The sequence below is a fragment of the Artemia sp. Qi Xiang Cuo genome, chromosome 20 (assembly GCF_049724085.1).
Source record: "Artemia sp. Qi Xiang Cuo chromosome 20, ASM4972408v1, whole genome shotgun sequence".
In the NCBI taxonomy this organism is placed as follows: domain Eukaryota; kingdom Metazoa; phylum Arthropoda; class Branchiopoda; order Anostraca; family Artemiidae; genus Artemia; species Artemia sp. Qi Xiang Cuo.
In genome coordinates, this window is record NC_142813.1 from 15,683,234 (window position 1) to 15,708,433 (window position 25,200).

Here is a 25,200-nt window from a genome sequence, read left to right on the forward strand (position 1 = left end):
TGAATATACCCTTCGATGCCTTTTTTTTATGCTGATTAAGAATATAATAATCATTTCTATCGGAAATGAATTTTAGCCCTCCCGATATTTTTGTCAATTCAGAATATATATGTGCACTTTTTGGGGTGGGGGTTATGTGGGGTTAGGGGGGATAAAAGTCATTTCCGATAGAAATGATTATTATATTCGTGATCAGTATAAAAAAGGCATCAAATGGTATATTCACTATACTTGTGTCACTTTATTTAGTTTTTACTAAATAATATGATTTTATAAACATTTATCTATAAGTGCCCAGTCGAGGAGGGGGGGCGATCAATTTTATTTCTGATTTAAATGAGAGGTAGCCAAAGTTTAAAATTCCCCGCATCCCACATTACCTACCAGCTCATATACGTAATAGCGTCTGTTCGTTTTTCAAATAATGTCGAGAAATCTGACTCCCCTCTAAGGAAAAGTCCCGTCCCCCACTAATAAGTTCTCCGTGGAAAGATCCTCCCACGCAACCCCTCCCCCGAAAACTGTCAGAAGGCTATGCTTCCCAATAACCAGTAGCCTACTGTGTCTAAACACTGGACATAGTTCAGTGCTTGCAGTCTGTCCAATTGGGACTGTAGGGGGGGTAAGTTATCCTCAAAGACATAGTTATTAGATCTTCCGCTACTTGTTAAGTATGAAAAAAAACAAAATAGGATGAAAATATCTTTGTTATTCATATTATTGACTTACGAATAAAGTAAATATACCTCTCGATGCCTATTTTTAGGCTCTTTACAAATATGTTCCGGGGGAGTTCCTTTTAACGTTATTTAAAATTAATCCCTGTTTTTCTTTATCACTTAACATTGTTTTATCATATGTGAAATGGAGAAAAATCCGTGATATGTTTTGTAGTTTTTATCAAACAGTTCGTGGTTGCGTACTCTAAATAAGGAGTAACTCAGACTAATAGTAGCCGAAACTAGAAAAAAGGAATATTGATATTTATGCTCATTCCAAGTATATAAAATTCATTAAGTTTAATGCTACCTATCATAAGTTACGAGCCTAGAAAATTTGCCCGATTTTCGAAAGAGGGGGAAACACCCCCAAAAGTCAAGCGATCTCAACAAAAATCCCACCATTAGATTTAGCATATCAGAAAACCGTACTGCAGAGGTGATCCAACTCGCGTTCCCGAGCCCTTTTTTTCTCAGAAATATTTGATCATAATTTTGAGATTGCCATTGTACTGAACATGGTTAAAAGATCAAATAACTATGTCTTTCAGGATGGCATGCATCATCACAGCCCCTGCAGAAAGGGCTATAGTTAACGCAATTTGCCCATTTTTATATGTATTATTGTTCTTGGGGTGGGTACAGATTTTTTTTGGCGGGGATGGGGATGCTCTGTGGGGAGGAGCTTTAGGGGAAATTTTCAAAAAAAGGGGGGGGGGATTTTCTTACAGGATCTGAAAAATGGTCAGAAACTGGTAAGATTCGAGAGTGGAAGCCCTGACTGTTTGTGACTAGACTCAACCTTTTAAATATCTGGTAGTAGATTGTAGCTACGTTTAGGCAAATACAAGGAAGGCTCTTCTCACTTTCGCGAGTTTTGTTCAAAAATCCTGAGATTTTGACCCACAAAAAACGCTGAGAGATTTTTTCTGGGGAGGGAGAGGGGATTCAGGGGTGTAATTTCCCATGGGGTACAGGGAGCAACAGTCATCCCCCCTTCCAAAAAAATCTTATTTTACCCCCGCCCCCGGCTAAATTTAGTTTCTTCAAAAATCTTGTCAAAACTAAGATAAGCCGGTAAATTTTTCGTTGTTCATACTATTGACTTATGAATGAAGTAAACATAACACACGGTGCCTTTTTTATGCTCTTTCCGAATATATTTACATTTTTGTAAATATATTTATATTTTTTTTAACATATATTTACATTTTTTTACATTTTTGTCGGATATGAATTATACCCCCCTACCCTATTTATACCAATTCAGGGTATATATTTGGGTAAATTTTTACCAAATCATATTATCGACTTACAAATAAAGTGAGTCTACAAAGTGAGTCTACCATTCGATGCCTTTTTTTATGCTGATTAAGAATACAATAATCATTTCTATCGGAAATTAATTTTAGCCCTCCCCTGATCTATTGTTATCAAGGCTCGGTTTCTTAGAATTTCGGTTACTATTGAGCCAAATCGAGCCTTACTTACAGTTTGTTACCACAAACTGTTTTATACGCAGAATAATTTTAGCTACCACATTTCGACTGAAGCTCCACTAAAACACGATTTCTTATTGTGTTTACAATATTTAAACGGTACTTGGGCATCATATGGGCATTTCTAAAAAGTCAAGTTTATGTAATGCAAATGAAATAAAATAGCATGAATGTATAATAGTTTATAAACAAACTTGATATAAGCATTGACCAAACTTAACTTCTTTCGTGGGTAAGATATAATGCATAAGTACCAAACTTTCTTTTATTCAGTCTTTCGAGAAATAAAAATATCAAGAAGAAAACAAACAAAACAAAAAATAGGAAATGACTTTCCAGCTATTAACAAAAAACACGTCAGCACACTTCAACCCCGCAATTCACACTAATATTTATGTTGTTATGTCGATAATGGGAGCCAGGGTTGCCACCGTCAGTAGGATTTTACTAGATCTAGTAAAAAAAAATCTAGTAAATTTAGAGGATCTAGTAAATTTTCCGAAATTTAGTAAAAACTAGTAAAAAGTCACGATTTATAGTAAACAAAACTTTTTTTAATTTTCAATTAATTCAGGGAAAAAAATTATCGTAAACATATGACAATTTAAAATTTTTGCTTGTTTGTTTTACAATTTACAATTTTGCTTGTCTGTCTCAGAGACAGACAAGCAGTCACCTATTTTCATAAACAACCACTTCACTTCCGGCGTCTAAACGTCAACAAAATCAGCTTTCTGTGTATCAAATCTTACCAACTAAAAATGAAGATATAATAATACTTGGATTTGTGATGATTGGGAATCTATTGGAATCAAAACAAAAGTCAACCACCCAAGGTGATTAGGTGAATCTCCTCAGTTTGAAAATTTTCATTGAGGAAAAAGGAGCCTGGTGAGAGAAATTAAAAGTAAGTAGAAATGTAACAATTATATATATATATATATATATATATATATATATATATATATATATATATATATATATAAGCTTTTTTATATAATGACCATTTTTGTCGGATAAGAATTATACCCCCACCCCTATTTATACCAATTCAGGGTATATATTTGGGTAAATTTTTACCAAATCATATTATTGACTTATAAATCAAGTGAATATACCATTCGATGCCCTTTTTTATGCTGATTAAGGACATAATAATCATTTATATCAGAAATTAATTTGAGCCCTCCCGCTATATTTGTCAATTCCGAATATATATTGGCACAGTTTGGAGGGGGTTATGGTGGGTTAGGGGGGGGGGCTAAAATTCATTTCCGATAGAAATGATTAGCCTATTATATTCGTAATCAGCATAAAAAAGGCATCGAAAGGTATGTTCACTTTATTTGTGTCACTTTATTTAGTTGTTACTCAATAATATGATTTGGTAAAAATTTACCTATGTTTGCACATTAGAGGAGGGGGGGGTAAATTTTATTTCTGATGTAAATGAGAGGTAGCCTAAGTTTAAAAGTCCCTGCATCCCACATTACCTACCATCTCATATACGTAATAGCTTCTATTCGTTTTTTAAATAGTTTCGAGAAATCTGACTCCCCCTCCAAGGAAAAGTTCCGTCTCCCACTAATAAGTCCTCTGTGGAAAGATCCTCCGACGTAACCCCTCCCCCGAAACCTGTCAGAAGTCTATGATTCCCAATAACCAGGAGCCTTCTGTGTGTAAACACTGGACACAGCTCAGCGCTTACAGTCCTTCCTCGGGGGACTGTAGGGGGGGTCAAGTTATCCTCAAAGACATATCTATGATATATTCCGCTACTTGTTAAGTATGAAATAAAACTAAATAGGATGAAGATATGGTAAATTTGTCGTTATTCATATTATTGACTTACGAATAAAGTAAATATACCTCTCGATGCCTTTTTTAGGCTCTTTCCAAATATTAAATAAAAAAAAACAAGTTTTTTTAACTGAAAGTAAGGAACGACGTTAAAACTTAAAACGAACAGAAATTATTCCGTATATGAAGGGGGCTGTCCCCTCCTCAACGCCTCGCTCTTTACGCTAAAGTTTTTTTATTGTTTAAAAAAATAGAGTTGTGAGAAAGTCAAACTTTAGCGTAAAGAGCGAGACGTTGAGGAGGGAACAGCCCCTTTCATATACTTAATAATTATTATTCTTTTTAAGTTTCATTGTCTTTCCTTACTTTTAGTTAAAACAAACTTGTTTTTTTTATTTAATTTTTGAATGTTTTTGAATTGATTCAGGCTTTTGTTTTGGGTCACCATACATGAACAATTTAGAAAAATTTTGCATATTATATTTGGTTAAATGGCTTTCTCGAAACTTGTTTAATTTTATTTACAAACGTTTTTATTAGTAATAAATATACGTAACTTAGAATTAATTTACGTAACGAACTTCTATATTCATAAAATTTTAACACGTATACCAAGGGGTTCGCCCCCTAGTCAATACCCTGCTCTTCAAACTATAGTTCAAATTTTTTTTCCAGTTCTTTACAAATGACTTCTTAATCACAATCAGTTGATCAGTTAAAAAACTTGTTTTTTTTTTTTATTTAATTACTGTTATTTTTCTTTAATAATGCTGGGAAATCCGGCGCCCCCTTCGGAGCACTGTCCCTTCCCCCATGAAACCGTCCTTCATGGAAAGAGCCTTCCATATAGCCCCCGACCCTCTCCTTCCCCCACCTACCAGAAAAAATCTCCTCTGAAAAAGTCTGTATACTTCCCAATAACCAATACTATATGTTAACATTGAGTAAAGTTCATAACTTTCAGCCCTCCACCGGGTGACTTTGGGGTATCAAGTCATCCTAAAGTAAATTTTTATAATATTTTAGACCATTATGAAAAAAATGTATATCTCAAAATTTTGATAGTTTTACTTTGTTAAAAAAAAGATCGTGGTAGGGGGCCTAGTTGCCCTCCATTTTTTTTGGTCACTTAAAAAGGGCACTAGAACTTTTAATTTCCGTTCCAATGAGCCCTCCCACGATATTCTAGGACCACTGGGTCGATACCCCTGGGGAAAAAAAAAGAAACCAAATAAACACCCCTGGGGAAAAAAAAAAAAACCAAATAAACACGCATCCGTTATCTTTCTTCTGGCAAAAAATGGAAAATTCCACATTTTTGTAGATAGGAGCTTGAAACGTCTACAGTAGGGTTCTCTGATACGCGGAATATGATGGTGTGATTTTCATTAGGGTTCTATAGCTTTTAGGGGGTCTTTCCCCCTTTTGTCGAAAATCAGCCAAATTTTCTCAGGCCCGTAACTTTTGATGGGTAAAATTAAACTTGATGAAACTTATATATTTGAAATCAAAATTAAAATCTGATTCGTTTGATGTATCTATTGGTATCAAAATCCCGTTTTTTTGAGTTTCGGTTACCATTGAGCCGGGTCGTTCCATGCTTACAGTTTGTTACCACGAACTGTGTGATAATAATGGTTTTTGTCGAAAATGAATTTTACTCCCACTCCTATATATACCCAGTTCAGGGTATATATTTGCACATTAGGGGGTTTACTTAATTCGTAAGTCAATAATATGAATAACGAAAAAATTTCCCCCCACCCCCTAATATGTAAATTGTAAATATATACCCTTAGTTGGTATACATAGGGGTAAGGGGTAAAATTCATTTCCAAAAAAATGAATATTATATTTGAAAAGAGCATAAAAAAGGCATTGAATGGTATGTTTATTTTATTCGTAAGTCAATAATATGAAAAACGAAAAATTTACCTTTAAATAGGATGAAAATAATATAGTTCAGAAACAAATTTGGTTTATATATTTGCACAAGAGGAGGGTGGGGGTGAAGCATAGCATATATTAAATACGTAAACTTAACTAGGTACTTTTTCTGCCTCTTCAACCCCCTAAAAACTAAAGTTTAAACCTTGGTCAAGGAGTGAGCAATAGCTCACTAGGCAGCGAAAACCTGTTTTTATGTGTCATCTTTGAGATTTCGAAGCGGTCTTTCTCGCGTGTTGCCCGTATTCTAAACAAGTACCAATCTTTCGACCATGCTGAAGAAAATGGGTATATCAAAGTCTTGATCGGGTGACTTTAGTGAAAAAGGAGCAAGGGAGGGGACTAGGTGTTCTCGAATATTTTTGTTCACTTAAGAAAGACTCTAGAACTTTTGATTTTCTATCTAATGAGCCCTCTCTCGGTATTCTAGTATTACTGGTTCGATAAAATCACCCCGAAAGAAAAACAAAAAACAAACATACAAACAAACACGCATCTGTTCTTTCTTATGGCATTGATACCTCTACTAGCGGCCTCTGTGATATACTGAATCTGATGGTGTGATTTTCATTAAGATCACCTGATATTTAGAGGGTGTTTCCCCCCTTCTAAAAAATCGGAAAAATTTTCTCACTCTTAACTGGGGTAACATTTAACTTGATGAATGTTATATATTTTAAATAAGCATCAAAATTTGATTTTTTTGGTTGTATCTTTTGTTAACAAGGCTCGGTTTCTTAGAATTTCGTTACTATTGAGCCAAATCGCGCCTTACTCACAGTTTGTTACCACAAACTGTTTTATACGCAGAATAATTTTAGCTATCACATTTCGACTGCAGCTCCACTTTACTTTACCTCAAACCCCCCTTCCCATAATGTTCAAATATATAGTCCAAATTATATATTTTCCGGCATTTTGCCATGTGCCACTCTTGTTACAACCCTTGTACTCGTACATTCAATCAACTGTGACGACTTCAAAAACTGGAATCATATGGGACCTATATTATTTGGGCAGTATGTTTACACATTAGGAGGAGGGTTGCGGCAAAGTAGAGTGGAGCTGCAGTCAAAATGTGTAAACTACAATTATTCGGCATATTATGAAGCAAGAAATGTGTTCTTTACATGTGTCCTGCGTCCGTCTCAACCCCCCCCATTATTGAATTAATCCCTCTATTTATCTAAACAATTCCCCCCCCCCAACATTTTTCAAATTGGTACCACTGGTTAGCTTAGTGCAGAAAAGGGTACTTGTGTGATATAACGACCACACTCAAGAAGTGATTTTATTTTAATCATAATGAAATATACCAAAATATGATGAAAATATAATACTTTAGTAACAAATCTAGGAGAACTACAACCAAAAACTATGGAAAGTCGGCCGCCCAGAATGCATTATATTAAATACCTAACCAAAATACCACCTCTATGTTCAAATATTTAATTAAAATATACCTGCATCGTAGTTTTTCTCACTGAGACTAAGCGAATTATAACCGAATACAGACAGACCCACCGGTTTTACCTAGATCGAACTGATCAGACTACTAGAGTGTGGTTGGGAATCATAAAAGTACCAAGAAAAGGAATCTTGAACCAAAACTATCATTTATAGTTAGTGGACAATCATTAGGCCTAACTACTGATTTAAAAAAGGCTAGTATAGCACAGGCTATTCACAATTGTATGTTGTTGATGACCCCTAGAATTTTTTTAATAGACGGCAACGTCTGGAACAATTTTTTGAAATGCGGGGAAGGTTTAAGTGAACCCTTTTTCAGGAAAGTAACTTATTTTTGCCTGTTATTAGGCGGGTTCCAGTCCCCCTCCCCTACCTTTTTTTATGCATCTGGCATGTTTTGATCCTAAAACGCTTCTGTATCTGAGACGGGCCTGACAGTTACTTCGAGAAACCTAGGAAGAAATCCTGGCGAAAATCCTTATATTTTAAAGCAGTATTTTAATGTTCTTTTTTTGTCAAATTTTAGACATTTTTCAGATTCTTTAAAATTATGTTTATCAAAATATAGCAAGGCTATGAGGCTTATGGTTATGAGGGTTTGTTAAAGTTCATCAAAATTTGGCTCTTTTTGGAGGGGGAGGGGTGAAGGTAGGTACCTCAAAATGTCTTCCCGAGGAACAGTTTGGTATCTGGAATTATTCCTGGAAGCTTCATCTACAGAACTTAACTGCTTTCCAAGATAAAAAAACAAAACAGAAAAACACTCATATAGAATCAAACAGTTCGTGGTAACGAACTGTAAGTAAGGAGCGACCCGGCTCAATAGTAAGCAAAACTCTAAAAAACGGAATTTTGATACCAATAGATACATCAAAAGAATTAAATTTTTATGCTGATTTCAATATATAAGTTTCATCAAGTTTAGTCCTACCCATCAAATGTTACGCGCCTGAGAAAAATTACCTTCTTTTCGAAAAAAGGGCGAAACACCACCTGAAAGTTATATAACCTTACTTAAAATCTGACAATCAGATTCAGCGTATCAGATAACCGGACTGTATAGGTTTCAAGCTCCTCATCTGCAAAAATGCGGAATTTTGTAGTTTTTGCCAGAAGAAAGATCACAGATGATTGTGTATTTGTTTTTTTGTTTATTTTTTTCTTTTTTTTTCAGGGGTGATCGTATAGACCCAATGGTCCTATAATATAGTGGGAGGGCTCATTCAAACGGAAATTAAAATTTACATTTAACTTTTAAGTAAACAATAAAATGGAGGGCAACTAGTTCCCTTACCACGCTCGTTTTTTCCTAAAGTCACCCGATTAAAATTTTGAGATACCCATTTTGTTCAGCATGGTAGAAAATATAATAACCATGCATTTTAGGATAACTTAATCCCCCAAAGTCAACCAATAACCAAAATCAAAACAAGTTGTAGCTAAGAAATATTTGGTGGTGGTATTGCAAAAACAGTTCGTGTTAACTAACTTTAAGAACGGAGCGACTCGGCTAAATAGTGACCGAAACTTTAAAAAAGGGAATTTTGATACAAATAGATGCTTCAAAACAATCAAATTTTTATTATAATTTAAAATATATAGGTTTTATCGAGTTTAGTTTTACACATCAAAATTTACGCCCTGAGAAAATTTGACTTATTTTCGAAAAAAAGGAAAAAAAACCAAAAATTCATAGAAACTTAATTAAAATAACACCATCAGATTCAGCGTATCCGAGAACCCAACTAGAGGTTTCAAGCTCTTATCTGCAAAAATGTGGAATTTTGTATTTTTGGCCAGAAAAAAGATAACGGATGCGAGTATTTTTTATTTGTATTTAGTTTGTGTGTTTTTTTCTCCCAGGGGTGATTGTATCGACACAATAGTCCTAGAATATCGTGGGAGGGCTCATTTGAACGGAAATTAAAAGCTCTAATGCCCTTTTTAAGTGACCAAAAAATGGAGGGCAACTAGGTCCCCTCCCACGCTCATTTTTCCCCCAAAGTCGCCTGGTCAAAATTTTGAGATAGCCATTTTGTTCAGCATGGTTGAAAATATAATAACTCGGCCTTTTAGGTTAACTTAATCCCCCAAAGTCAACGGGGGGAGGGCTGAAAGTTATGAACTTTACCCACTGTTTACATATAGTATTGGTTTTTGGGAAGGTGTACAGAAGTGTTTAGGGGGGGACTTTTTCTGTTAGTGGGGGGGGGGGGTAACGTGGGAGGACAGTTCCATAGAGGAAGTTTTAAGGGGAGATCGTACATTATTATGTAGAAGGCACTGGATTCCCCAAGATTATTTGAAAAAACGATCAAAAATTAAATAATAAAAAACAGTTTATCAACTGAAAGTAAGGAGCAATATAAAAATTTAAAATGAACAGAAAGTATTGTATTTTTTTGTAATTTTCGACCATGCTGAACAAAATGGCTATCTCGAAATTTTTATAGGGTGACTCCGGGAAAAAATGAGCGGGGAGGGGGCCTAGTTACCCTCCGTTTTCTTGGTCACTGAAAAAGGGTACTAGAACCTTTAATTTCTGTTCGAATGAGCCCTTTCGCGATATTCTAGGACCACTGGGTTGGTACGATCACCCCTGGGGAAAAAAAACAATTAAACGCGCATCCCTGATCTTTCTTCTGCCAAAAAATACAAAATTCCACATGTTTCCCCCTTATTCGAAAATAAGGAAAATTTTCTCAGGCACGTAACTTGATGGGTAAGACTAAACTTGATGAAATCTATATATTTGATATCAGCATAAAAGTCTGATTCTTTTTGTGTAGCTTTTGGTATCAAATCCGTTTTCTAGAGTTTCGTTTACTATTGAGCCGGGTCGGGTCGCTCCTTACTTACAGTTCCTTACCACGAACCGTTTGAATAAAAATAAAATCAAATATCTTCCAGTACCCTCAGCTTAGGTTAGCACTATTTTGTTGTTCATCCTAGAACTGCTAGTGTTTGAATAATAGGAAAGTGGAGAAGTTATCGGCCTAAAAATGAGTGGTTTGGGTATATGACCCCACCCTCTGAAAATACGCTCTAACCACCGCGAATAAACTGACTTTTCCACATACGTACAATCCATATTTTAGCTGGAAGGTGTCGGATAAAGAAAATTAAGGGAAACTAAAAAAAAAAAAAAAAAAAAAAAAAAACAAGGAAAAATCGCGAGCCGTCTGCAGGGGAGAAGGGAGAACAAGAAGAAGATCGGAGCCCACTGTTTGTTCCCCCAGATGCGAGGCTCAAAATGAAGACGAAGTCTAAAAAAGAAAACCCGACTCCTTATATGAAACATATTAAAAATTATTGGGAAACTAGTAAAAACCTTGGGAAACGGTTGAAACCTGTGAGTTAGTGGATTTTTCAAGTTCCTTCTATTTTGAAAATAAGATTTTCTAGTGTTACTATTTTCTAGTCAATAAAAAACATTTCGCGACTCTTAAAACAACCAGGATAATTAACAATACGTCCCATAATTTTAATTTTTCGTTTGTTGAAAGAAGACCACCAACGCAAAACTACGTACGTTTAATCTGCTTTTCAAGGCATGTTTGTGGAGTTCTGTTTTTTAATAAGGGGCCAACTTAAGAAAAGTGCAAATGATAGACGACTTACCGAATGCCTTAAGAATTTTAGTAAATCGTATAAATCTCATGACTTTTGGTAGAGAGGTGGCTTGCGCCAAAGTCTATTAAGGAAGGTGTACAATTTTTTTTTGGGGGGGGGGACTATAAATTCAAGGATGCAGTATATGGACTAAATGAAAGGTATGGTGAATTATATGAAAACATAAAAACCTTATTTTTCGAGGGGAGGGGACACCAGCTCACAGGGACTCTATATCCCTACCTGTAGGGAGCATTTGATATCTTTGGGTTTCTCTTTCCCTGGATTAGAATACTTTGTGTTAAACGTAACCCTCTTCTATTTGTCATTAAAAAACATATTTGCTTATTAGGGGTGGGGTGGGGGGCAAAGCATAGCATATATGAAATACGTAAACTAACCTAACCTAGGTACCTTCCCTTCCCCTAAACCCCAAAAAACCACAGTTTAAATATCGTATACGCAATGGAAACCACATTGTGTATTGTATTACGTTATAGCAGTCTCTTGAATCAGCCCGTCTAAAACGGGTTTTTCGTAACTAGTTTCCTTGTAAAGGCCCATATAATGGGAAAGTACCCCTCCAACACATTTTTAAGTTTTCTGCTCTCCAATAAAGTTTGATGTTGTGTAACGAATGGTTTTTGAGTTATCACAACCGACATGAATTATAAGGCTCTTTTGGAATTGATCGTTTATAGGATTGTGTGGTAATCATTAACCAACATTCAAATAGCTGTGGATGCAGAAAGGTTTTTAAATACGATATTGAAATTAAATGAGAGAAATAAAGGTGAGATTTATGTCTCCATCCATTTGCTACTTAGTGTACAAGACTCCTCATCAAAAAGGTCATCTTTTGGGAAGCAAGGGATATCATTCAAGGCTTTAAATCATTTGAGCATCCTCTGAATCATTTTTTTTAAACAGCTACGTAAGCATGAACTAATAGAGGAAGACATTAAATTCTCGTTATGGGCGGTAAAGTCGTCGAAAAACTTGACACGATTTTACCTTTAATGTTTAATGAAACACGACGAGGGAGACTAGAGGGCTCGATTTAGAATCTTGGGGTGAGTCGGTGATAAATTGTTATAAAAAAATTAATAAAAAGCAGACATCTAACAATTTCGCACAAAATTGTCCACATATCTTTAGAATAACTCCGGAAACCATAGACTGTGCATAGGCATCGTCAACATAGTCGCAGGTTTGGCCTTCATTTTGTTTATTTTCTGAATTCTTGGAATTTCTTCGAATTTTCTGAATAGTACTAGTGGCAAAGTGGAATACGATTGGTGAAGAATAGTGACCCAATTTTCGAATTTCCGAATAGCAGAAGGGACTATGATCCTTGGAACATGAAGGTGGCGCGTTTCAAGACATGGCAAATAACTGCATGTTGTGGTATCCTTGCTGTCGTGAATGGACTATCTAGGGGAGGGCTTCAAATCTCCTGAATTCAAATAATAACATTACCAAATCCTTGGAACACCTGCCACAATGGAGTCTCGAAGGGCTAACGTCTCTCAGATGTAATGTGCACCTCGTGGCGTGTGCCAAGAGTAGCGGAACTGTGCCAAGCATTGTGGAATCATGCCAAGCGTGGTAGAACTCTGCCTAGCATGGCGGAACTGTGTCAACTATGGCAGAACTGTGCCAAACATAGTAAAATTGTGGCACCCGTGAAGTTCCGAGATGTACACCAGGTGGTGGGAAGTCGGTAACCACTTTTGGAACCCTGCCTTTACCACTGACCCCCAACTCTTGCGTCTTGAGAAAACTTACCCAGCCTCTCAAGAAACACTCTCCGTTTACTGAAATCACAGGACATACGGAAATAGTCACAGAACACAGGACAGTCATAGTCTCCTGAATATGTCATCATTTACCGCCTGAAGAGAATTTGATATTGAGATGTTTAGATCCATAATTATACAGTTGAAAAAACGATTAAACCTAGAAAATAAACACCATTCAAAACACTAATATGAAGAAAATCATCTAGCAGCCTCACGGTGAGTCACGCCCACACGAATAAAGAGCGAATAATCGTTATACCAATAAAACACCCATTTCCCTACAGTTTTTCCCCATCTTCCCCCACGTCCAATCCAAATACTTCCTCCTTCAAATTCCTTAACCCTTTACACTTACCAAGAGCATAAAGCCGATTTTCCTTCCAATCTCCACATATAGGATAACTGTAAGAAACATCATTCATTCTATATAAAACTTTTTAAACAACAAAAGTACGAAGAACAATAGGGAAATCTTTTTGCAAGACAGTGGAGATAATTTGAATGAATATTTCGGCCCTATGTCCAAGGGCCGTCCTCAACAAGACAAGAATATATGAAAGAAAAAAGACTCACAACAACATGCAACCAATAAAACCAAAAATTAAAAATTTTTCAAAGCAGTCCTAGCATCCTTACTTCAGCGAAGTTCAACCAGGACAACCAGGACAACAAGAGTCCTTTTCTTTCATATATTTTTGTCTTGCTGAGGACGGCCCTTGGACATAGGGCTGAAATATTCATTCAAATAATCTCCACTGTTTTGCAAAAAGATTTCCCTATTGTTCTTCGTATTTATGTGTTTGTTATGGAAAGGCAGTGTGGTCTTCGTCGCTATATACAACTTATTGTTTGGCTAGTATGATTTAATCCTAACTAGTTTAACAGAAGACAATTTAATTTAGGTAGTCCCCTTGACTAAGAGGAAAACAGACGGAGAAACTTGGGTAAACGGCCAAAAGAAAGATCAAGGGAAAAGAATGTCGTATATTAAGGACTGTTTTGACTTTTTAGCTTGAATCCCGTTTATACCAAGTATTTTAATAAGCACGATTGGTCATATGTGTACCAGACATGCACAATGTAAAAGAGGACTGAGGTGTTGAGTCCTCAAAGTTTCATCATTTTTCGATTTTTATCGCATTTATCAATAAGATATCATTCGTTTTTTTTATCAATAAGATAAAAAACACACCAGCACACTACACCCCCGCAATTCACAGAAATATTTAAGTCAGAGCTTTATACCATAGTTGTGTCGTTAATGGAAGCACTACATTAACATTGATTTTAATCTTGAAGTTGGTAAATGAAAAGTAAATAAAAGATGAACTGTTCTAAAAATGAAAGCTCCTCTCCCTTCCGTTAATGTAAATACTATTATTTTTATTATCTACTTCTTACCAACTTCATAATGCTTTGTTTAACAACAGGTCTAATTTCCATTGTTGTGTTTTCTTTAGACTTCCTCGAGGCATTCAGAGGTAAGGTGTCGCAAATCGCGCCCGATCATATTTACCGCCCTCTACAGTCTTTCATTTTCCACTAAAGGTCCAAGGTTGCCAACTTGCACACTTTTCGTGTAAAATGCATTCTTTTTTTTCATTGCACTCTTTCACACCACGCACTGGATTTGCACTCTTCTTGCCCATTATTTGCTATTTGCACACTTTTATGAAATGATGATAGAAAAAGTATTAAGCGAAATAAAAATTAAAAATTAAGCAATTTAAGTGCAAAAGATAGAACAGCTAGCAGGATGATCTCTGCTATCTATGCATGGGCCTTCCCCAAGGCGTCTTTCTCGTTTTTTCAACCATTGAAAACGTCGTAAATTCAAATCAAGTTTCATAGAAGGAAGTTGAAAGCTGTTGGGCACAACTGTTGTTCATGGAAATGGGAAAATGAGTATGAAACATGAAGTAAGGCGATGTAGAAGCAGCAACCAAAATAAACCTACTAAAGTTTACTCTCAAACTGATAAAATTCTGCAAAGACTTCAGGCCTGTGTACCATTTAAAGCGTGAATGATCCATCTTTGCTTGTGATAGCCTTTTTTTGTGAAATAAACATCTTACATTACCAGCCAGGGGTCAAAGAAATTGATTTGGATAGGACCCATACTATCAAAATGATATAAAAGGGTAAATTAGGAAAATCTGGGGTAGCCTAAAATTGTAGTTAGACTTTAGACACTTTTTGCTATCTTGGAAAGCAGTTGAGTTAGGTGAATGACACTTTCAGAAATGAATCCAGGGCCAAAACTATTCGAACCAATTGAAAATGACAATGAAAATAGTCAAATATTGAGCAGTTCATATTTTTGATCGATGAATAAAGTGAACATACCACTCGATGCCTTTTCTTATGCTCTTTCCGAATACAATAATCGTTTTTGGCGCAAGTTCACTTCACTCCACCCAAATATACCAATTCAGGGTATATATTTGCACATTGGGGTGGGAGTGAGGGTGAAGTACTTTCTTACCTCTATAGTCAGAATTGCATCTTGAATTCAAATTTGACATTCCTTTGCGTCGGAAATGAACTTTACAAGCCCCCTCTCCCTAATGAGTAAATATATACCCTAGGGGTTGGGAGTAAAGTGAATTTACGCCAAAAGCAATTTGTATATTTGGAAAGAAAATAAGAAAAGGCATCGAGTGGTATGTTCAATTTATTCAATAATATGAACTGCTCAATATTTACCAAAAAATGAGCAATATAATACCAAATACCCACGTATACTAAAAAAATGATCCTTTTCTGTGGATGCTTGAATCATGCAGACCCATCTCAGGTTTGATAAGATTTTGAAGACTAAAAATTTCAGTTAGGGGAGGGGGTAAACTGTGGCCAGGTATTAAAATCATCCATATCCATTTCACTTGCTGAATTTTAATTAGGAATAAGTTTAAAACAGCTTTGTCTTTGCCAAGCTTGGCTTATGAACAAAGCTTGGCAGAAGTACTAAGTGCTTATATTCCCAATTTTAAGCAAAGCTGATTTTAGAATGGGCTAATCACCCCTTTTAACGTTCCCTAGAGTTTATACAGTAAGCAAGTAATCTTTTACAAGAGATTAAATAAAAAAAAACAAGTTTTTTAAATTGAAAGTAAGGAGCGACATTAAAACTTAAAACGTAAAGAAATTATTCCTTATATGAAAGGGGCTGTTCCCTCCTCAACGCCTCGCTCTTTACGCTAAAGTTTTTTATTGTTTGAAAAAATAAAGTTGTGAGACAGAGTCAACCTTTAGCGTAAAGAGCAAGGCGTTGAGGAGGGGACAGCCCCTTTCATATACGGAATAATTTCTGTTCGTTTTAAGTTTTAATGTCGCTCCTTACTTTCAGTTTAAAAAACTTGTTTTTTTTATATTTAATATCTGATATAAATCCATTTGTTAGCCTTCTCAACATGTTTTCGTCATAGATCTAAAGACCGGAAGTCCTACCCTTTTAAAAGTTTGAAACAAATAATAGCCTTTTTAAAGTGTTATGAAATAAGATCATTTCAAACACCGTTATTGAGTAGCGATATTTCGCCGTCAGCAGAATAATATACGAAACCAACACTCGAACATCAGTTGTCATTTTAGTCTCGATTTAACATTTAATGAAGAAGCTGTTAGATTTTCTTCTGTTTATCATTAAAAGGTTTGTCTGATATTTTAAAAATATCAGTATAATTAACGGTACTTGTCTATTATATAATACACACTCGAGAAGCGAAGTTTGGCGAATGGTAATGAAATAAAACAAAATATGATGAAAATAAAATACTTTAGTAACAAAAATATGAAAACTACCACAAAGAATTATGGGAGGGGGGCCGGTAAATTTTTACCAAATCTTATTATTGACTTACTAATAAAGTAAACATACCACTCTATGCCTTTTTTAATGCTCTTTCCAAATATAATAATAATTTTTTTCGGAAAGGAATTTTTCCCCCATGCCTATTTATAACAATTAAGGGTATATATTTAACCATTAGGGGGGGGGGGTAAATTTTGTTTGTGTTGTACATGAGAGATAAGGTTAAACCTTCCCCCACCCCCCTAATGTGTAAATATATACCCTGAATTGGTATATATTGGTATATACGCTTCTCTATCTTCTATGAAAAATTTGGAACAGAACTTTAAATTTTTCATCTCTTTGAGAAAAATCAGAACTGAATTTAAGAAAAATTATAAATAAAGTGAAACTTTTGACCTTAATGGAAAACAATCGCAGTCATAGTATTACTTTTTCTATCTTCAATCTAAAAATTTAGAATAGAAGTTTAAATTTCCTTTATTTCTTTGTGGAACTTAAAACTGAAGGGTAAGATTTTTATTTTCTCTGGAGAAATTAGAATTTAATTGTGCTCATTGGTAAGATTAAGAAGAGAACTTGAACTTTCCTTCACTTCGTTTAGAAAATTTTAAATTGAACTAGAACTTTTTATCTTCCGTGAAAATATTCACAAGTATGGTATTACTTTTTCTATCTTCCACCGAAAAATTTAGAATTGAACTTTAAATTTCTTTATTTCTTTTGTGAAATAAAGAACAGAAGTGGAATATTTTTATTTTCTCTCGAAAAATTAAAATTAAATTCTGTTTTTTGTTAAAATTCAGAAGAGAACATGAATTTTTCTTCACTTCATTGAGAAAAATTTAAAATGAACTCGAACTTTGTATCTTCCGTGAAAATATTCACATGCATGGTATTAATTTTTCTATCTCCCACCGAAAAATTTAGAAATGAACTTTAAATTTCTTTGTCTTTGTGAAATAAAGAATTGAAGTGGAAAATTTTTATTTTCTCTTGAGAAATTAGAATTGAAGTGTGTTCCTTGGTAAAGTTCAGAAGAGAACTTGAACTTTTCTTGACTTCGTTGACAAAATTTTAAATTGAACTAGAACATTTTATCTTCCGTGAAAATATTCACAAGTATGATATTACTTTTCTATCTTCCACCGAAAAATTAGAATTGAACTTTAAATTTCTTTATGTCTTTGTGAAATAATGAACTGAAGTGGAAGATTTTTGTTTTCTCTGGAGAAATTAGAATTGAAGTGTGTTCTTTGGTAAAATTCAGAAGAGAACTTGAACTTTTCTTCACTTCGTTGAGAAGATTTTAAATTGAACTAGAAATTTTAATCTTCCGGGAAAATATTCAAAAGTATGGTACTACTTTTTCTATCTTCCACCGAAAAATTTAGAATTGAACTTAAAATTTCTTTATGTCTTTGTGAAGTATATAACTTAAGTGGAAGATTTTATTTTCTCAGGAGAAATTAGAATTGAATTTTGTTCTTTGGTAAAATTCCGAAGAGAACTTGAACTTTTTATCTTCAGTGAAAAATTTGGAACAGTATTTTAAATTTTTCATCTCTTCGAGCCAGATCTGAACTAAAGTGGAAAATTTTTATATTATTTGGAAAAATAGAAATGATCAATGACTAATTTCTTTTTCCTTGAGAAAATTCAGAAGAGAACTTGAATTCTCCTTCACTTCGTTGAGAAAATTTTAAATTGAACTAGAACATTTTATGTTATGGGAAAATATTCACAAGTATGGGTATTACTTTTTCTATCTTCTACGGAAAAATTTAGAATTGAACTTTAAATTTTTTATTGGGGAAATTAAAATTGACTTGTGTTCTTTGGTAAAATTCAGAATAGAACTCGAATATTCACGATCAAAGTATAACTTTTCCTATCTTCTATGAAAAATTTGGAACAGAACTTTAAATTTCTTTATCTCTTTGAGAAAAAAATCTGAACTGAAGTGGAAATTTTATATTATTTTGGGAAAATAGATTTGATCAATAACTTATTTCATTTTCATTGAGAAAATTCAGAATCGAAGTTGAACTTTTCTTCTTCCGGGAAAATATTTGGAACAGAACTTTGATTTTTTTCATCTCTATGAGAAAGGTCAGAATTTAATTTAAGAAACTTTAGAATTAAAGTGAAACTTTTTATCTTCATGGAAAATAATTACAATCATAGTATAAGTTTTCCTATCTTCTACGGAAAAATTTAGAAGTGTCCAACTCAGAAAAGCCCGAAAACGTAATTTACATATCCCAAATCATAAGTTTCAGACAACACACACCTATGAACGGCTAAGAAATCTAGCTCAGAAAAGCCTGAAATAGCAAACTACTCATCCCAAACTATTGGTTTCAGACAACAAACACCTATGATGGACTAAGAATCCTAGCTCTGAAAAGTTCAAATAGCAAACTACACATCCCAAATCAAAATTTTATGACAACACACACCTATGAAAGAGTAAGAAACCTAGCTCATAAAAGCCGGATATAGCAAATTAACCATCCAAAATCATAATTTTCAGACAGCACTCACCTATGAACGGCTAATAAATCAAGCTCGGAAAAGTCAGAAATAGCAAACTATACATCCCAAATCATAGGTTTCAGACAACACATACCTATGAAAGACTAAGAAATCCAACTCAGAAAAGCCCGAATTAGTAATTTACATATCCCAAATCATAATTTTGTGAAAGGACACACCTATGAAAGACTAAGAAATCTAGCTCAGAAAAGTCAAAAATAGCAAACTAGTCATCCCAAACTATAGGTTTCGGACAACAACCCCCAACGAAAGACTATGAAATCTGGCTCAGAAAAGTCAATAATAGAAAACTTTCCGTCCCAAATCATATGTTTCAGACAACACAAACCAACGAAAGACTAAGAAATCTAGAGTAGAAAAGCCCGAACTAGTAATTTACATATCCCAAATCATAAGTGTCAGTCAACACACACCTACGAAAGGCTAAGAAATCCAGCTCAGAAAAGTCAAAAATAGCAAACTATTCATACCAAAATATATGTTTCATAAAACATACACCTATTAATGTATAATAAATTCAGATCTTAAAATTAAAAATTAGAAATCCACACATCCAAAATCATAGGTTTCAGAAAACACACACAAATGAAAGACTAAGAAATCCATCTCAGAAAAGACCGAAATAGTAATTTACATATTCCCAAAACATAGGTTTCAGACATCAATCACCTAGGAAAGACTAAGAAAACAAAGCTCAGAAAAGCCTGAAATAGCAAACTAGTCATCCCAAACTATAGGTTTCAGACAACAAACGCCTATGACGGACTAAGAATCATAGCTCTGAAAAGTCAAAAGTAGCAATCCACCCATCCCAAATCATAGGTTTCAGACAACACACACCTATGAAAGACTAAGAAATCCAACTCATAAAAGCCCGAAATAGTAATTTACATATCCCAAATCATAGGTTTCAGACAACATTCACCTATGAAAGACTAAGAAACCTTAGCTCAGAAAAGCCTGAAATAGCGAAACTACTCATCCCAAACTAGAAGTTTCAGACAACAAACGCCTAAGACGGACTAAGAATCATAGCTCTGAAAAGTTCAAATAGCAAACTACACATCCCAAATCATAAGTTTCAGACAACACACACCTATGAAAGGATAATAAATCTAGCTCAGAAAAGACAAAAATAGCAAACCACTCATCCCAATCATAGGTTTCAGTCAACACACACCTATGAAAGGCTAATAAATCCAGCTCAGAAAAGTAAAAAATAGCAAACTACATATCCCAAATCATAGGTTTCAGTCAACACACACCAACGAAAGACTAAGAAAAATAGCTCAGAAAAGTCAAAAATAGCAAACTACTCATCCCAAACTATTGGTTTCAGACAACATTCACCTACGAAATACTAGAAAACCTTAGCTCAGAAAAGCCTGAAATAGCAAACTACATATCACACATCATAATTTTCTGACAACACATACCTATGAAAGTCTAAAAAACCTAGCTCAGAAAAGTCGAAAATAGCAAACTACACATCCCAAATCATAGGTTTCAGACACCACACTCCTATGAAAGACTAAGAAATCCAACTCAGAAAAGCCCAAAATAGTAATTTACATATCCCAAATCATAAGTTTTAGACAGCATTCACCTACGAAATACTAAGAAACCTTAGCTCAGAAAAGTCTGCAATAGCCAACTACTCATCCCAAACAGTTTCAGACAACAAACACCTATGAGTGACTAAGAATCCTAGCTCTGAAAAGTCCAAAAAGCAAACTACACCTCCCAAATCATAATTTTCTGAAAGGACACACCTATGAAAGGCTAAGAAATCTAGCTTAGAAAAGTCAAAAATAGCAAACTAACCATCCCAAATCATAGGTTTCAGAAAACACACACCTACGAAAGGCTAAGAAATCCAGCTCAGAAAAGTCAAAAAATAGCAACCCACACTTCCCAAATCATAGGTTTCAGTCACCACACACCTACGAAAGACTAAGAAATCCGGTTATGAAAAGTCAGAAATAGCAAATTACATAACACAAATCATAGGTTTCAGATAACACTCACCTATGAAAGGCTAAGAAACCTAGCTCAGAAAAGTCAAAAATAACAAACTATACATCCCAAAATATATCTTTCAGACAACAAACACCTATGAAAGGCTAAGAAATCCAGCTCAGAAAAGTCAAAAATAGCAAACTACATATCCCAAATCATCGGTTTCAGACAACACACACCTATGAAAGACTAAGTACTCATCCCAAACTATAGGTTTCAGACAACATTCACCTACGAAATACTAGAAAACCATAGCTCAGAAAAGACTGAAATAGCCAACTATACATCCCAAATAATAATTTTCACACAACCAATACAAAACAGAGGATAAGAAACAAAGCTAAGAAAAGACCAAAATACAAAACTACACAACCCAAATCATAGGTTTCAGACATCACACACCTATGAAAGACTAAGAAATCCAACTCAGAAAAGCCCGAAATAGTAATTTACATATCCCAAATCATAAGTTTCAGACAGCATTCACCTACGAGATACTAATAAACCTTAGCTCAGAAAAGTCTGAAATAGCCAACTACTCATCCCAAACTTGAAGTTTCAGACAACAAACACCTATGAGTGACTAAGAATCCTAGCTCTGAAAAGTCCAAAAAGCAAACTACACCTCCCAAATCATAATTTTCTGAAAGGACACACCTATGATAGGCTAAGAAATCTAGCTCAGAAAAGTCAAAAATAGCAAATTAACCATCCCAAATCATAGGTTTCAGTCAACACAGACCTACGAATGGCTAAGAAATCCAGCTCAGAAAATTCAAAAAATAGCAGCCCATACATCCCAAATCATAGGTTTCAGACACCACACACCTACGAAAGACTAAGAAATCCGGTTATGTAAAGTCGGAAATAGCAAATTACAGATCCCAAATCATAAGTTTCAGTCAACAAACACCTACGAAAGGCTAAGAAACCTAGCTCATAAAAGCCTGAAATAGCAAACTACTCATCCCAAACTATTGGTTTCAGATAACATTCACCTAGGAAATACTAGGAAACCTTAGCTCAGAAAAGCCTGAAATAGCAAACTACACATCCCAAATCATAGGTTTCAGACAACACACATCAACGAAAGACGGGGCTCGGGGAGAGCCTTTGAGTGTCTGTGGGTCCCTTGAGGGCCGGGTGGTCCTTTGGGAGCTTGGGGGACCTTTGAGGACCGGGCGCTTCCTTCGGGGGTCTGAGGAGGGTGTTTGGGGGATAACATTTCGAAATTTTTACTTTTTAGTTTACTTTTTTGCGGCGCATCCCTGCGGCGCCTCCCTTCGGCGCCTCCCCTGCGGCGCATCCCCTGCGGCGCTTTCCCCGACCCGTGGCGAATCTCCCTGCGGCGCATTCTTTTACGGCGCTTTCCTGACCCGCGGCGCTTCCTGGGCCCGGGGGACCTTTGGGGACCGAGGGAGGGTCTTTGGGGCACAGGGAGAGCCTTTGGGGGTCTGGGGGGCACTTGAGGGCCGATTGGTCCTTTGGGAGCCTGGTGGACCTTTGGGGACCGGGTGAGGGCTTTTGGGGTCCGGGGGGCTCTTTGGGGGTCGGGGGGCCCTTTGAGGACCGGGGGGAGGGCCTTTGGGGGTCTGAGGAGGGTGTTTGGGGGACTGGGGCTCTTTGGGAGCTTGGGGGGACCTTTGAGTACCGGGGGCTTCCTTCGGGGTTGGGTAGGGGGATTGGAACCCTTTGGGCTTGGGGTAGAGGACCTCACAACATTGTTCAAATGGAACTTGTGTATTATAAGGACCACAGAGTTTCACCCTCAAATCCTCTTCTAAAATCATCTTTTAAATCATCTTTTAAAATGTTTCTAACTGTTTCGCCGAAATAATCCCATAAAATGGCTAAAACGGTTTCGCCCAAATAATCCCTAAACGTAATTTCAGCGTGTTCCTTTTGTTTGGCATCCCTGTGCTTTCACATTGAAATTACAAAGAAATCTTTTCGCGCGCTAAGATCAGAACATTCGCTCGGGAACGATTCTCTTTAGAAACAACAAATGAAATCCCCTTTCGTAAATCAATAATTCCCCTTAGAAACAACAATTAATTCCCCTTTCATGTCAATCAATCAATCATGACATCATCTGTCATGTGTGATCTAAACTTTGCCTCGGAAACATTTCTCTTTGGAAATATATCAAAGACATTAATTAACTTAGACGTCATCTTTCAGACGCTAATTAGCTTTGTCCGGAAACAATTTGATTAATGACTCAATAATCCATGAAAGTGACAAAGTTCCTGTTTTTCCATTCTCACTGACAAAATCCATATAAACATCAAATAAATGTGAGAAAGTTCCTGTTTTTCAAATTCTCACTGACAAAAACCATAAAATATCCATGAAAACAGACATAAATGTGAGAAAGTTCCTGTTTTTCAAATTCTCATTGACAACAAACAGACATAAATTATGTAAAAAAGTTATAGGTGGCAGCAGGGTGTTCTCGTCGGAGTAGCACCCCCCTCTCTACTGTCGGCTAGCCGCTCGAGCTCAATCTTCTTTTCTCCGCGTTCTTGTTGGGTTCGAAGGAAAAGTTCGTGACGTGGCGCACTTCGGCTGAGAAAGACATATAATGCCTGAATGCAAGAAAAGAAGTTTCTAACCTCTGGAAAAGAAGCTATTGACTGCAAAAGCACAATATTTAGGCGATGGGCGTGAAAATGAATATACCTAGCTCGTGCTGCAAATACTTTAAGAAAAGCCTGAACACCATTACATGCGCCGCTCATGACACTCACACCATCATAGCATTGAGCCACACAGGTCCTCCAATCCAGTCCGTGCTTTTCAACAAGATCCTTGATTGCATTAGCAAGGGATGCTACATCTAATTGTTCAAGATGTGTACTTCCGAATGTCTCCTCGTGGATGATAGCATTACTATCAATAAACCGAATAACTAAACCAAGCTGCTCTTTTTTCGACAGATCTTTCGTTTCATCTGCGCAGATTGCCCAATATTTCTTAATAGAGCAACTTAATTGTTCTTGCAAGAGGTCAGCCAGTATGCGCTTATAATAGTATTTTGGTAGTTGGGACTCAAATAGCTTCATACCAACGTTTTAGTTTTTTCTGAAGATCCGGGTTTACCTCTGTCATTAATTTTAGTATTTCTATAAAATTACCTCGATTGTGTGAGTCGTGTTCATCATGACCTCGAAATGGGAGCCCTTGGCGTGCTAGGGCACATGCCACTTTCGCAAGTGTGACTATATGCAGGCGATTTTCCGCTATGGCTTCCTTCTGATTTGAATAGAGAGTTGTAGCTATTGACTCAGATGTGCCACACTCAATTGCTTTATATTTGGTCCAGCTGCGATTTGCTTCGTTATGAGCTTCTGAAGCCTCGTGTTTTCCAATCCTTTCAAATAGCTGTTTCCAGTTATTCATTCTTGTGTTAACAAACACTACGTTATCAGAAGTATTTCCATGATTCCTTCTTAAATAAAAGTGCCAACAGCAAAAGAAGTAAATACCGTTTTCTTTAATCGAGTATTCGACCCATGTTTTTTCCTCATAGGCTTTAGCAGAAAAACGGCGACCTGTTTGTTTTGGGGTATTCGGCTAGCTTTGGTTGGTTGGGTGACTCCCTTTTATGGTGGGAGATGTCAAGATTGCCCCTCAATATCGTATCCGATGCATCGGCTACACTTCCACCCTAGAAAAAAATCCAGTGCTTTCGCTTTTAAACATTTTAACTTTATTCAGAGACCGATAGCTCTGAAAGAATTGTTCCCTTAAATAGGTGTCTAGGAGACATAAGGAATAATAGACTTTCTTAGTGAAATATTTCTAGAATTTCCAACGCTCCGCAACAAAAAATACTGTTTTCAAGCCATTTACTTCCATTTATACAGAAGCTTTCGCCACTCTAAACCTTTTTTCAGTCGGTACAGTTTTGGTTTTGTTGGAAAACTTTCGTCGTGCTCGCCCCCCCCCCCCCAAAA

The 25,200-nt window shown here is 35.8% G+C and overlaps 2 protein-coding genes and 1 long non-coding RNA gene across 3 annotated transcripts in view; 1 reads left to right on the top strand and 2 right to left on the bottom strand.

Annotated features, from left to right (window-relative positions):
• The window catches only part of LOC148939919 (uncharacterized), a 52,914-nt gene extending 39,844 nt beyond the window's left edge, over nucleotides 1-13,070 (bottom strand). Inside the window, exon 1 of the long non-coding RNA XR_016143471.1 lies at nucleotides 12,836-13,070. This is a non-coding gene — a long non-coding RNA (uncharacterized LOC148939919). The remainder of the gene's footprint in view (nucleotides 1-12,835) is intronic.
• LOC148939920 (uncharacterized) overlaps nucleotides 1-25,200 on the top strand; it is a 59,544-nt gene that overhangs the window by 2,655 nt on the left and 31,689 nt on the right. The window lies entirely within an intron of this gene.
• On the bottom strand, nucleotides 13,128-24,643 carry LOC148939921 (uncharacterized). Its single transcript, XM_089106034.1, has 3 exons — nucleotides 24,379-24,643; nucleotides 23,924-24,194; nucleotides 13,128-13,251 (listed from the first exon to the last, which is right to left on the bottom strand). The coding sequence occupies exons 1-3, from the start codon at nucleotides 24,641-24,643 to the stop codon at nucleotides 13,128-13,130; spliced, it is 660 nt and encodes a 219-aa protein (XP_088962160.1).

What these genes read in the sequence shown, in the direction of transcription:
- LOC148939921 (XM_089106034.1), bottom strand. Translation starts at nt 24,643, where the DNA reads ATGAATAACTGGAAACAGCTATTTGAAAGGATTGGAAAACACGAGGCT. An exon ending in ACACGACTCACACAATCGAG is followed by an intron (nt 24,195 to 24,378) that starts GTAATTTTATAG and finishes CAATCTGCGCAG; the next exon opens with ATGAAACGAAAGATCTGTCG. An exon ending in GTATTTGCAGCACGAGCTAG is followed by an intron (nt 13,252 to 23,923) that starts GTATATTCATTT and finishes TGTTTCTTACAG; the next exon opens with TTATCCTATATGTGGAGATT.